We start from the raw sequence: 13,346 nt of genomic DNA, 5'->3' as shown, positions 1-13,346 counted from the left end.
AACCGCTGTGGGCAGGGTTGGTAACAATCCACCCCAAAAAGTCAATATCAGATAAGAATACCTTACTGTCAGGCAGCTTTTCCTAACAGGAAACCACTGTGATGTAAGCCAAATATTGCTCTCTCTCCAAACTAACCAAACTCTATAGCCGATGTCAGTAATTTTAACTCGCAGAACACAGGAATTGCTGTCTACCACTAACCTCGCTCGGTACATTAGTTTGTGTTATTGTGTGATATAAAAAGTTTAGTTTAGATTCAACAAAGTCATATGTAAGGCATATATATAGGCCGTTTCTGTCAGAAAGGCTGTCTGTTGGCAAGTTGAAGTGGCGGAAATATTTTACAGGACAGTACAGTGACTCATACAACCCCACTTCAAATAATCCAAACCATCCCTTTAACCAATTAAACTAGAAAGGAATCTGCATGAACACATACAACAAGAGGTCATTTCAAAAGCATGCTTTTTGTGATTCCGGTGAACTGATTCTTTAAAACAGAAATGAGAAAAAAGCAAGTGGCAAAGAGAGGGAGAAACGGGGAAGACATCATTGCAGGGAAAGCTGTAGCACCTGGACGGGAGCCCCACTTTGGGACTATCCATATATTATATAAGACGACAGGCAATGATGGTGAAAATGCTGCAGCATCTGGGCAAAAGTCCTCTCTAGGAACGAAAGTTCAGAAGAGGGAAGGATAAACGGTGAAGTGCAGGCTAATTATGTTCCTGGTGGTAATTTTAATCACTAGCTGGTGCAGCTGTTTCACTTTGCCCATGTTAAAGCTATGGAAACAACGTGTGTGTGTTCAGATCTGCTGTACTACTCTAAAGTTGTTGTTCTCCAACAGGAGGATGGAGGACTTGGCATCACTTTTGAGGAGGGGAACACTGAGGCTGGAATTGAGATCCGCAGTATAACTGAAATGAAAGGACACACAGGCAAAGTATGTATTGTATACAACAGCTAATGTTCCTCTTCATTATACAGATAATTTATCTTAAAAATTATGCTTTGTTCCGTGCAGGAGGGCTGCATGAAGCCAGGGGACAAACTCTTAGCTGTGAATGGTGAATCAGTGCTCGGCTACACTGTGGAAAAGGTAGGCTGTGTCAGCGGAAATAAATATTTGCAGTATTTAAAATGATCCAAGCGTGCGCCATAATCAACATTGGTTGTTTTCATTAGAATTCCCTTGAAAATGATGTAAAGCTTGACTCTGATTAGTAATTCTACTGTGTTTTAGGTCAATTCTCTACTGAGAAAAACCAAAGGTCCAGTGAAGCTAACCTTCTCTACAAATGAGACCCCCTCCTCCTTCTCCTCTCCCCAGTCAACCTGCCAGGACGTCGTTGGCTCGGATTGCGTCCATGTTCACCTACCCAGCGTGCCGAGCGCCGCCGCAACTACCTTGAGTCAGCCAGAGTTGGAAGCAGGCACAAGTGAGTCTGCTTACAATTACAAGGGCTACCTTAGATACATGGCTCTTGCGGGTCCTGGAAATCCTTTAAAACACTTGAATTTTAATGTAATGTTTTCAAGGTTCGCTTATGGATAAAGTGCTTGAAACTGTAATTGCATTAATTTAACAATAAACCTCTCTCTGACTGGATAGTTTGCTCTTTAGATGAAGAAATAAATTAAGTAGCAGAGTCTAATTGCTTTTTCCTTTCGCACAAAACAAAGACGACTCCGCACGAGCCTCGGTTGTCAGTCTGCATGTGTGGCTACGCTTAGTGTGATCTGTCAGTCTTTGTTGATGTGTGTCCTCTGATGGAACGGCGAGTGGGAGACTCACAGATGACAGCTTGCGGGAAGGATGTTGTTTCAATGGGCTCTGGCTTGAAAACAAAAATGAAAAAAAAAAAACATGAAAAGGATTTCACTGAAATTGAATAATTGTTTGAGTGATTATAGGATGCCAAGACTACTTTTTCTAACAGGTGACATGCTTTGAAACATCAAACTTTGTTGTGTTTGCCTTTAATTTGTCATCCTTCATCATATGAGAGATCCTAATTTTGGTTGTTTATAGCACAGTAACAGAATCGTGATGAAGAAATGAAATTAATTTGCATATGCATGTATATAAATATATAATTTCCCACAGGTGTACGGTGCTGGAAAAGCTCGAAAGGATTATTTTTAGACTTATAATCAACTAATTTCCATTTCCTTGCATCATACCTTACTTTTGTTTCTGCTTCTATTAAAGGTGCAAGTCGTTCGTCCACTCCTTCCACCCTGGTCTGCGACCCGGCGACCTGTCCCATCATCCCGGGCTGTGAGACCACCATTGAGATCTCAAAGGGCCGCACAGGCCTGGGCCTCAGCATCGTGGGAGGCTGTGACACCCTGCTGGTATGAATTTGAATCTGCAAATGATGCTGTATCTCTTTACAAAACAGAGTACTGCTGTTACTAGTCAACAATTGTGATTATACGCTAATGAAACGATAGTTATGAATATTACATTCAGTAAATCTGACACACTGGACCTTAAATAACGCAACCCTTCTGTTGAAATACTTTTCTTGAAATATACTGTAAACTTCTATTAACTTTAAAAAAAGTTATGTGACTGTACTTTTCAGTTGCCACCCACCTGGAATCTTTGGTGGTGGTATAACTCAGGTTCGAAATAGCCGTGGCGGCCCAGGAATGTAGGAAATGATGTTGTCACAGCCTTCCTCCTCCTCCTACTCCTCCTCCTCCCCCCGCCACCCTCTCCTCCTCAGCCCCATCTATTTTGTCTGCTCAGTCAGGCTTGGGGGGTGGGAGGGCAGCTCTTTGTCTGGCCTCGGCCGCAGCAGACAATATCCAGCCCTGGAATGTAACCTCTGCACCCCAAATGACACTCACACTGGAACACAGAGAAAATACACTGGAAGTCAGGAACACACACACTCAGAATGAGTCCAAAATAATGTCTGTCAGCTGTCATGTACATTTTTAAAACCATTCTCTCCTCCACTATGCCACTACAACAGATATTTCACCTTTTTCCCCCTCACACTATTTACCACCTTGTATCCTGTTCACCTTCTCCTCCTTTTCAGTACTTATTTGCTGTCCTTTTTTTTTTTTCTCTCACTTCAGGGAGCCATCATTATCCATGAAGTCTACGAAGAAGGGGCAGCTTCGAAAGATGGCAGGCTTTGGGCGGGAGACCAAATCCTCGAGGTGCGGCGCGGTATAATGAGCATCACATACTGTATGACCCAGATAAAAATAGGCTGACTTGAGACGTGGCTGCCTGAGGAGTTTTAACATGAAAGCTTTGGGTTTCCAAATAAAAAAGGCACGGATCAAACAGTCTGATAGCGCAAAACTGTGTGTGATAAATTGCTTGATATGTTTCTCAGACATGAAAGTTACTACTAGTGTGAATCTCTGTCTGTTTTACGCAGAAAGGCGAGTTAAGTATCCGAGCTCAACTTGGATTTGCCCTCCGTTTGACCTCTTGCTTTGACACAGAGGGAGGGCTGGGGTGGAGCTCAGGAGTTTAGTTATGGTAGCTCAATCAGTAGACCTGAATTGAAAAGCACACATGCATGCACACACACACACCCCTTATGACTTAATTGCCCTCTACTATTCCTTTCTGTCCCAGAGCCAAGCTGCTGTGTTTAGAAAACAGGGTCAGAGAGGAGAAGTGAAAGGAGCGGTTTCCCAGTCCGCAGCAATGCCGTTAGCTGGGAAAAATCTTTTGCACATCCATGGCGAAAGCTAATGGGGTATTTCCCCCCTTTAATGTGGTTTAAAAAGCTGGATGTCGATCTTTAAACTGACCACTCACAAGTTTCTCACAGACTTTTGTGGGAAGGCTGCTTCCCTTCAGTGAAATCTAAGTGTTGTAACATCATCCCGTGATTTTCATATTATGATTCAGTGTTCAGATATCTCAGCAGTTTGGGTTTCTACAGAAGAAATGTGACCTCAGAGGGTAAAGGAAAATTCTGTTTTAGCAGTAAATTAGCCTCGTAGCGCTTTTATAGTCAAATGCTGCATTCACTTTGCATCAGGAAGAGAAGTAGAGGACAGAATTGCCACAGAAATTGATTGTTTTTTGTATTTATGAATTTGAAATGAACATTTAAAGGGATACTGCAGATTATTTCAAGTGAGGTTGGCGATCAGCACATTCCCAGAAACTAAATGATGGATAGCTGTGAACAGGATCTGCAGCAAAACCTATTATAACTTTATAACTATTATAACCGGTTGCTGCTGGAGCACACAAACACACGCCTCCTTTTTCTCTCATCACAGGTGAACGGCATCAACCTGCGGGACGCCAGTCACGATGAAGCCATCAACGTGCTGCGGCAGACCCCGCAGAGAGTCCAGCTGGTGGTCTACAGGGACGAGGCTCAGTACAAAGAGGAAGACCTGTGGGACTCATTCACCGTAGAGCTCCACAAGAAGCCCGGCCAGGGCCTGGGCCTGAGCATCGTGGGCAGGAGGTGAGACAGATTTATCAGTAGCGCTGCTGCTTAATGCCTGGTGTGCTTTTCTTAATGCGCAGCACGATTTATTACGATGCTGAATGAGCTTTATATGTGAAAATAGTTGCTTTATCATTAAAGAGCTGGCACTGGGCTTTGCAAGTAGCTTTTTAGAGACATAAAAAAGAGTTAGCATGTTAGGAATAGCAGTTAATAAGATGTGTAGAAATAAATAACTAAGAATTTAGAGCAAATAAATCCTAAATTATATTGTTATTAATTAATATATAAAATTTAATTATAATTTAATTAGTAATCTAAGAGTCAACATAGTTTGACAGTAACCATATGAACTTTCTTTTTTAATGCAGATCACGGGATCAGAGGTAACCATGATTAAAAGACCTGTATATTCAAATAGTGTGTAGTGTGTAGACAAAATAGAGCTCTTATACATCCATAATTCACACCAGTGTTAAAGGTACAATGTGTAAGACATGGCTAGAATTTAAAAAAGAAACAAAAAAAAACGTTTTGCTTCACAGAATGTGAAGAAGTCACAGCCATGAGGTTCATGTGTTTTTCTGCTGAGATATCTACTTAAGTTAGCATGCTAATCAGCTAGCCCCTACCCGACCTGTCTAGCAATTTCAGTTTGTGCCTTAAGAGGCGATAGTCAGATCCCCCTGTAGTTTGATACTTTTGAATGCTCTCCTAGCTTCTAGAGTCTAATAAATAAACAAAACAAACTCACAGGAAAGGAAATATTCTTACACTTGTTGTCCGAAATAAAACGTACATTTTCTGATGTTAAGTTTCTCTCTTATACCGAACAAAGATGAGCTTAATCGTCTTATTAACTCACCCCAAAACACAAAAAAAATGTCCCGATTTGCCGTATCTGCCGTCTTCATCGTCCCTGGAGTCAAAGTCCTGGTCGGAGTCTCTATAAATCACCTTGGTATTGCGTTACCTGTTGCCAAGATGGCGTCTGTTGGTCTCGGATGCTGTGTTCAGTCCTGGTTTGGCTGGGTTCACTGAGAGGCTGCTGAGCCTGGTTCCCTTGCCTGTGGTGTAAAACACATCCCAAGTGCTCCGAGCTGCAGGTCAGGCCAGAATCGAGTCAGCTAGGGGCCAGTAGCTACACGGCTAATTGAGCAAACGACAGCTAGCAGCTACAGCCAAAGATAGTTACAGCAAAGAGTAAAGTGAGATGTGAGCAGTAGATACTCTGAGGATATTCTGCTTGGGCTGAAACATGTGTCTCCTGATTTGTTACTATCAAGATCACTATAAAGATGACAAATAAGATTTTAGTCTGCATAGTAGCAGATGTAGCTGCGCAGTCACCTCAGATTAACCAGCCTCTAAATATGGGCACACATGTCATTTTATATTAAGCATGTGAAGTAAAGTAGGTCTGTTTACTGAGATAATATTACTGGGATTTCGAGGCTAATTTCTTTTAGCATGTTTATGGGAATTCCAATTATGTGTTAGCATTGAGCTAATGGGCTAAGTGCTATTTACGTAAAGAAAAAATGTTTTTTGTCAAAAAAGAATCATGATACTTTGGAGAATAGATTTTTTCTTCCACCCCTTATGTTGCCCCCTATTTGTTTGGTGTTAACTTCAACAGGTGGCCAATGTTACATTGCTTCTTTTAAAAAAAGACATGTTTCATAGTAAGTCATTTGTACTAATGAGGTGCTTGTTACCTTGGTATATTGTCAACTTTGTGGTTGAATTTGTGTTTCCCTTCATCACTTTAAAATACGCAGAAATAGTGTTAAAGATCAGGCATCGGCTCTCTTTCAGTGGCGCTCGTGGTAATCATGACTCCGGTGTATTGCCTGAGACGGGGCTGTATCGGGGAATGTTGCTGCTTTTGTTCCCATTAGAGCTGTTGAGAAAGATTTACTGGGATATGAGCTGGCAAACTGTTTCACACAAACTCAACACGGGCTTTTATTCGCACTATAGCGTTTATGGCTTCAGGCACATGTGGGAAAAGGCCTGCCGCTGGTCCACATGCTGACAGTCTGCTGCTGTCAGGTGTGTGTGGAGTGTGCTGATTGATCTCACCTCTGGGATCACACTCAGGAATGGCTTATACAGACCAAACGTGCAGATGCACTGACGATTACGTGCATGTATAACTCGTTTTTTTTTTTTTAAACAACCGCAGGGGTCGCGGGTTGAACGGCCTGGACTGAAGGTCAGCTTTTAATGTAGTTGTAAATCTTTGCTTCTGTCACAGCGATTTTGCTACACAAGTGGAAAAAACAACTATAATGCTCAATAGGATGGAAAAGGCAGCAACGGAGACAACCTAAAACCCTCGGCTAAAACGGAAAGTGCAAGCTAGCAGTTAGTGGTGAGGAGTTGTGACAGCCAAGTGTCTCTGGCACCGGGGATTGAGAGAGATCGAGTTGCCGTGCTTCACAGCTTCTGCTTGTGTTTGTTTTATCCACGTGGAGATTGGCACTTCAGATATGCACAGTCCACTGGAGAGACGTGCTTTTGGAAAAAAAGACACAGGCAGAGGATTCGTCATCATCTTCTCTGCAGTTAACTTAATTTCCAAGAGGTCAGTGCTCAAAGAAAGGACAGATGGGTTGAAGAAACGTACTATATTCAGATTTTGCACAAAGTCTTGAGAGCTTGGGAAACGCCTAGTTTTAACTGTTAAGTTTTCAGTGTTAGGAATTTGCTTGAATTGGAATACACTCCTTGATTTTCAACATAATGTGGTGCTTCATCCACATAATTACTTGTGTAAACCAAAAGTCTTTTAATATTAGAAATGAAACAATTCTGTCTTCATTAGACAAATCCTCTGTGGATCCCTTACTCTGGAAATTAATAAGCATTAAATACTCATGGTCAAAACATACAAGTAAAGTTAAAATGAACAGCTGTTAAAACAAACAAAGTTGCAATACACATTGATTTGCTATGGGTATAAAGGAATTTGCATTTGCATTTCTAGTAAAAATTTTGAAGTGATGATAAAGGCTTCGAGATTCTAGAAATTTTTGGTTTAAAGTGCTTACATTTTACTTGTGAAAAACTGCCTTAACCCTGTGTATTTTCCTTTGACAACACCAACTGGTTTGGTCGTTTTCTTTTGGGTTTACAGCTCATAGCTTTTTCGGCATAAAACTGTGCCTCACAGGGGGTCAAAGTCTGGGGAGGGCTCAAGTCAGGTGGCAATCACCACAGCTGACTTTGGTTGGTGGAGACACCTGTCAGTCAAGCAAACAAGCCACAAGACACACTTCTCATGAATGGTTAATATCCGCTTAACGTCTTATCTGGTAAATAATGATGCACCAATCAATCGTAATCAACGCTTTTCAGCTTGATCGACCATTATCTGATTTATAGTATGGGCAAGTCAGACTACTAAATCAGAAATCAGCTCAGATAATATCTATCAGTGAAGGATGATTCTCGAACAATACACTCACACAACCCTATAATGTCTTAAAAGAGTGAAGCTAGAATGTTTTGAACTTGTCAAAGCTTCTTTACTTTTTGTGCTTGGAGTCAAGATGGAAAACACATCTACTGAGGTCACAGTTGGGGGCGTAAACACAGTCTTTGCTATTAAATATTCCATCTGCTGCTTCCCAAGGAGCATAAGCCACATTTCTGCAGAGGTCCACTGGAAAAATGTGAAATTGCTGGATCAATAGCGTGTTATCAATTACATGCTCAACAACAGACGTCAGCAGGATGATACGATTAAGGTCAACTGGTAGAGAAACACACGGTGTGATTCTTGCCAACTTTGAGACACATACCTTAATAGATGTTACCTCACTGTCGTATCTTTGTTTTTTCAATGTTTTCCCACAAGGAATGACACAGGAGTGTTTGTGTCCGATATCGTGAAAGGAGGTTTGGTGGACACGGACGGCCAACTGATGCAGGGTGACCAGATCCTGTCGGTGAATGGTGAGGACGTCAGGACGGCCACTCAGGAGGCCATGGCCGCACTGCTCAAGGTACGTCTTTCCCTCAGAAGGAGGCAGAGTTAGCATGAACGAATGAACATCTGCTTTAAACTGTGTTGGACATTAAAAACTATGTGCCTTGTGTCTCAGTGCTGCGTGGGGCCTATAAAGATGGAAGTCGGGAGGTTTAAGGCCGGCCCCTTCCACTCTGAGAGGAGGCTGTCTCAGGGGAGTCAGGTAATTTCCTTGAACTGTGAATGTTGCACAGAAATCACTGTTATCTAGTCCTTGAAAACAAGAAAACAAACGAACACTGAATGTCTTTGTTTCAGATGAGTGAAAGCGGCAGCTCCAAGGTGGCCTCTCAGCCTTGTTCAGACTCTGGAAACCTTCACGATGACCCTGAGAAGCAAAGCAGGAATCCAGATTGTAAGTGCCCTCAGAACTGATATTAACACAGTGCTTATTGTCAAATGTATATTTGCAATAACTTTGTCGAATTAAAAATACAATGCTGCTGGTACCTAACTTTTCTTAAAAATGCCAAAATGCCAGGCTTTCTATGTTGAAAAGAAGATGGGTAAAAGATATTACTGGTGCACCTGTAAAAGTGACATACGGGCGCCCCTGTGGCTCGGTTGGTGGGGCGTGCGCACCATGTGTTGAGGCTGTTGGTCCTCTGCAGCGGCCGCTGGTTCGAGTCCCGCCTGCGGCTCATTTGCTGCATGTCATCCCCTGTCTCTTCATCCCCCTTTCCTGTCATACCTTCAGCTGTCACTGTCAATAAAAGGCAAAAATGCCAAAAAAAAATAACCTTAAAAAAAAAAAAAGTGACATACATACGCCTACAACCACGAGTTAGCTAATGTTATCAAAATGCTAGCTAGTTAGCTAATCTGCATCAAGTATTTTGCAAGTATTTTCGCTAAAGTTAGGCAGCTTTAGGAAAAATGCACATGTCCGATAAGGCATGTTAACATTTTGCATATTTGCTTCCTTGCAGCTGCAGAGCATCAGGACATCAGAACAGTCGAGTTCACTAAAGGCCCTAATGATTCTCTGGGTATCAGTATAGCAGGCGGCGTCGGGAGCCCTCTGGGCGACATACCCATCTTTATCGCCATGATGAATCCTGTCGGCGTGGCTGCTCAGACCCAGAAGCTCAAGGTACGAGATTTACACTCCCTCTCGGCAACATTTATTCAGCTTTCCATCTGACACACAAATTTGCATACCAGCAGTTCTTGTGTGGCATCTACTGTGAATCTCGATGTTGCTCCCACTCACTTTACGCAGTTCGTGAATCTCAAATCCTCCCAAAGGTCAAGAGCCTGCGGCCTTTAGCAGTGACCTCTGCAGTTAAACGACAATTGTTGCTCTGTGCGACACAGACCGGAGGAGGACAATAGCCATGGCTAACACAGATAATAAATCTCCCACTCCTGCATTCAGATCATTAAGCCTACAGAAGGGCTCATTGAAATAAAGGGGGGGGGGGGGGGGTCTTGAATAGTATATTCATGCTGCTTTATCTTTTCAGTTGAAATGGGAGATGAGAAGGCTACATAATGAAATTACTCAGCTGAACACGAGCATAGTTTTGCTTTTGTATGGGGCTGTGAATTAAATTTTCTAATAGTATTAGCCAGTGTCTCATATCCTGATATGTTGCAATTCCTCCAGACTTTGTGAAACAGCACCTCTGTAATCTTTAAACAGTGTTGCTCACACATATTCAGAGTGGATTTAGAGAATAAGAGAGCATTTCAGAGTGTGTTCGTCATTTAAAAAAAAGTACTCAAACGCTAATGTGTTGCAAACATGGAGCTAAATAGAGCTGTGCAGAGAAACCCGGAGCCTGACCTGTGTTTAAACTTTTCAAACTTTTTGCTGCTGAAGTTGTTTTTCTCTCCTTTGTCCTTTCAAAATGTGTGAAACTCTCACTTTTCCAGATCGGAGACCGCATTGTCAGTATCTGTGGAACTTCTGCTGAAGGCATGAGCCACTCACAGGCTGTCACTCTGCTCAAGAACGCCACGGGCACAATACAGCTGCAGGTAGACAAACCACACTCACATACATGCATATGACATAAACGCGCCCTCTCACCCTTTGTGTTCTTATTAGATAAACCCACAGACACAGTTAGATAAACGTGTACTGTAATCTTTACTTTATCTGTGTACAAAAGAACAATCGAAGGCTGCCAGCGGCAGACTGTGAAGTACCACAATAACACAGTGATATCACAATGCTATCAGTGTTTATCTTGCAAGTCTATCACGCCATGAAAGTGTTTTCATGCACCTGTAGGTGGTAGCAGGTGGTGACACCACCGTGACGGGACCCTCGCAGGAGCAGGCGGCTGGAGGACTCGCACCCAGCTGCATCTTTCAGGACGACCTCGGGTATGAAGTGGTTTGCCTTGAATGTGTCGCAACATCCATCTTATTCTTATAATGTCAGTCTGTCTAAGGGAATGTATGAAAATTGTTAGCAGGGGTCACAGAAGAGGGGAGGGTTGTTAAAAAAACATCATGTTAGAACAAACTTTTAATGCTGACCCATTTTTCTTTTTCTGCCGGTGCCGTGCTTTTTAGAAAAATTAGGCACAAGGTTCAACCCTTTTGTCTACATTGATAATTTCCACACAGTCCCTTAAATGTCTCTGTCTTCCATCAGCCCACCTCAGTATAAAACCATCACTCTTGGAAGAGGACCAGATGGACTGGGTTTCAGTATAGTCGGAGGGTACGGCAGCCCGCATGGAGACTTGCCAATCTACGTTAAAACAGTTTTTGGAAAGGTAAGTGGAAAATTGGTCATTTTTATATTTGCAGGATTGACAAGTGTGTGTTCTTTATCAAAACTCTGTGCGTGTGTGTGTGTGATTAGGGGGCAGCAGCGGAAGACGGTCGTCTGAAGCGAGGAGACCAGATCATGGCTGTTAACGGGCAGACCCTGGAGGGCGTCACGCACGAAGAAGCCGTCGGGATCCTGAAAAGGACCAAAGGAACCGTCACGCTCACCGTGCTCTCATAGACACACATATGCAAACACCCTCGCTACTTTTCCTACACTTTTTATTTCACCCAAAGTTTAATCCACGTCTATAAAGACTGAAACTTTCAAGTAGCAGCACACCTCCCAGGTGCGAGCAGCAATATTTCACAGCTAGAAGATTGTGCTAAATTCACCTGTGAAAATATGCACACTGAAATATGAACAACCATACACTGATAATCATGAAGATTATTGCTCACTGTAGCTTTGAACACTGTGATCCAGCCTACATCAAGTAGACTCATGTATGTGTTATGATAAAGGAGCTTTTATCACAGGATAGTGTGTAAAGTGGATATATGAATTCATAATTTGCCATACAGTTAAAAGTTTTTATTTTATGTGAATCTGAAGATGTTGTAAATAGTATTAGAAACGTAGCTCAGCTCACTTACATTCCATGGATCCGGTATGAAGTATTGACTGATTTTGTCTCCAGTATTTCACCGTTTCCTGTATTGAAAAGAATGGATTCGGAGATCATTATTTCCAGTATTTTATAACAGATGGCACCCTAAAGCAATATCAGAATATTTCTACAGAATAAAGGCCTATTTTTCAAGGATTTTTACAGTTTGGGTTCTACTTACAAGGGTGACCTCCCTCTAAATTCAGAGCATGAAAACAACATAAAACACCCTTGAGGCAATTAGCAGATTAGCAGGACTTAGCTAATGGCTATATCAGCTGATAATAGCATTATTTGTCTTTTACTTTGCACTGCTGTTGGCAAATCATCATACTGGTTTTTGGAAAGGCTGATGCTGCTGCAACTGGTGTTAATCAAGTTATTATCATGAAGTCACTGTTGTTTGAGCAAAAGCGGCCAACAGAGCATTTTTTAAGTGCTAGAAGTCTGATGCTGTAAATACACAGTGTGTTAATTATCACTTCCCTGAAGGGAAAGATGTGAAATCCTTGTTGTCTCTGTCCTTAAACTAGCAAGAGTGGTTTGAGAGCACACTTGACTAGATGAGAGATTGTGTGTGTGTGTGTGTGTGTATGACCTACTCACTGAAATATAGTGCTGCTAAAGCCGATATATAAGGTATTATTCTACAGTATTTGGATTTTTTAAAGTATTAATTAACGTTCACTTCATGAAAGTGCACAGAAGAGTAAATGACCTACTATCTCAACTGGTTGTTCCTCAGTGTTTAACTTGTCAAATGATTATATAATGGACCTGAACTCATTTTGACCTTATTATTTACCCCAAACAAAGTCATCTAGTGTGTAGTTTCTGAAGTCATTAGGGGCGTGTTGTGTGGTCTAGTTTCAGAAAGTTGTCTGTTGTCTGTCTTATCACCTCAAATATGTGGCTCTAGTACTGTCGATGTGGCAGTATGGAATTTATTCACACTGAATTAAATAAAAGTGACCTTTGGATTCAACAAATGAATGTGTTCCACGTTTGCATCATTTTGCACTTCATAGACTTTTTCACAGCAGCAATAATGATACCAAATATTAGAGTAAACACAGATGTTACTAATGATACTAATAAAAGTCTTGTTCTATTTATTGTTGCGGAGCCTTTCCAGTGAGTTAAAATGCACAAATAAACCTTAAAACCGTTTTTTCTCTGCTTTCCAGTAACAGTTGAGCAAACTTCAACTTTCTCCTCTTCCTGTTAAAACAACATAAGCCGTGTCCGAAATCACCCTCTTCTCATGATATAGTCACTGCAACATGAGTTTACACTTTTGAGTACTGTCCAAAAGTATAGTGAGAATTATTATACCCTATATAGTGGACTGAAAGCATCCCACAATGCATTGTGAAAAGTGGTGGACAGCCGATGGTCACTAACCAAGCACTATATACTATCACACAACCACTGAGTCACATATTAATTAGCTAATATTTCTA

At 41.7% G+C, this 13,346-nt stretch overlaps 1 protein-coding gene across 12 annotated transcripts in view; it reads left to right on the top strand.

Annotated features, from left to right (window-relative positions):
* mpdz (multiple PDZ domain crumbs cell polarity complex component) overlaps positions 1-12,872 on the top strand; it is a 65,531-nt gene extending 52,659 nt beyond the window's left edge. For 11 of the 12 annotated variants that reach the window (XM_084711645.1, XM_084711641.1, XM_084711635.1 and 8 more), the window contains 14 exons: positions 852-947; positions 1,029-1,103; positions 1,248-1,443; positions 2,217-2,362; positions 3,101-3,184; positions 4,274-4,467; positions 8,315-8,462; positions 8,562-8,648; positions 8,744-8,840; positions 9,415-9,578; positions 10,364-10,468; positions 10,725-10,819; positions 11,094-11,217; positions 11,307-12,872. In XM_084711645.1, coding sequence (XP_084567771.1) covers positions 852-947; positions 1,029-1,103; positions 1,248-1,443; positions 2,217-2,362; positions 3,101-3,184; positions 4,274-4,467; positions 8,315-8,462; positions 8,562-8,648; positions 8,744-8,840; positions 9,415-9,578; positions 10,364-10,468; positions 10,725-10,819; positions 11,094-11,217; positions 11,307-11,453 — 1,758 coding nt within the window. In that variant the 3' untranslated portion in view covers positions 11,454-12,872. The remainder of the gene's footprint in view (positions 1-851; positions 948-1,028; positions 1,104-1,247; positions 1,444-2,216; positions 2,363-3,100; positions 3,185-4,273; positions 4,468-8,314; positions 8,463-8,561; positions 8,649-8,743; positions 8,841-9,414; positions 9,579-10,363; positions 10,469-10,724; positions 10,820-11,093; positions 11,218-11,306) is intronic. The other variant, XM_084711639.1, reaches the window with a different exon arrangement.
* Positions 12,873-13,346: the final 474 nt, after the last annotated feature.

This window comes from Lutjanus erythropterus, chromosome 23 (assembly GCF_056507025.1).
Source record: "Lutjanus erythropterus isolate fLutEry1 chromosome 23, fLutEry1.hap2, whole genome shotgun sequence".
Classification (NCBI taxonomy): domain Eukaryota; kingdom Metazoa; phylum Chordata; class Actinopteri; order Lutjaniformes; family Lutjanidae; genus Lutjanus; species Lutjanus erythropterus.
This window is presented reverse-complemented; position numbering and strand designations above follow the sequence as displayed.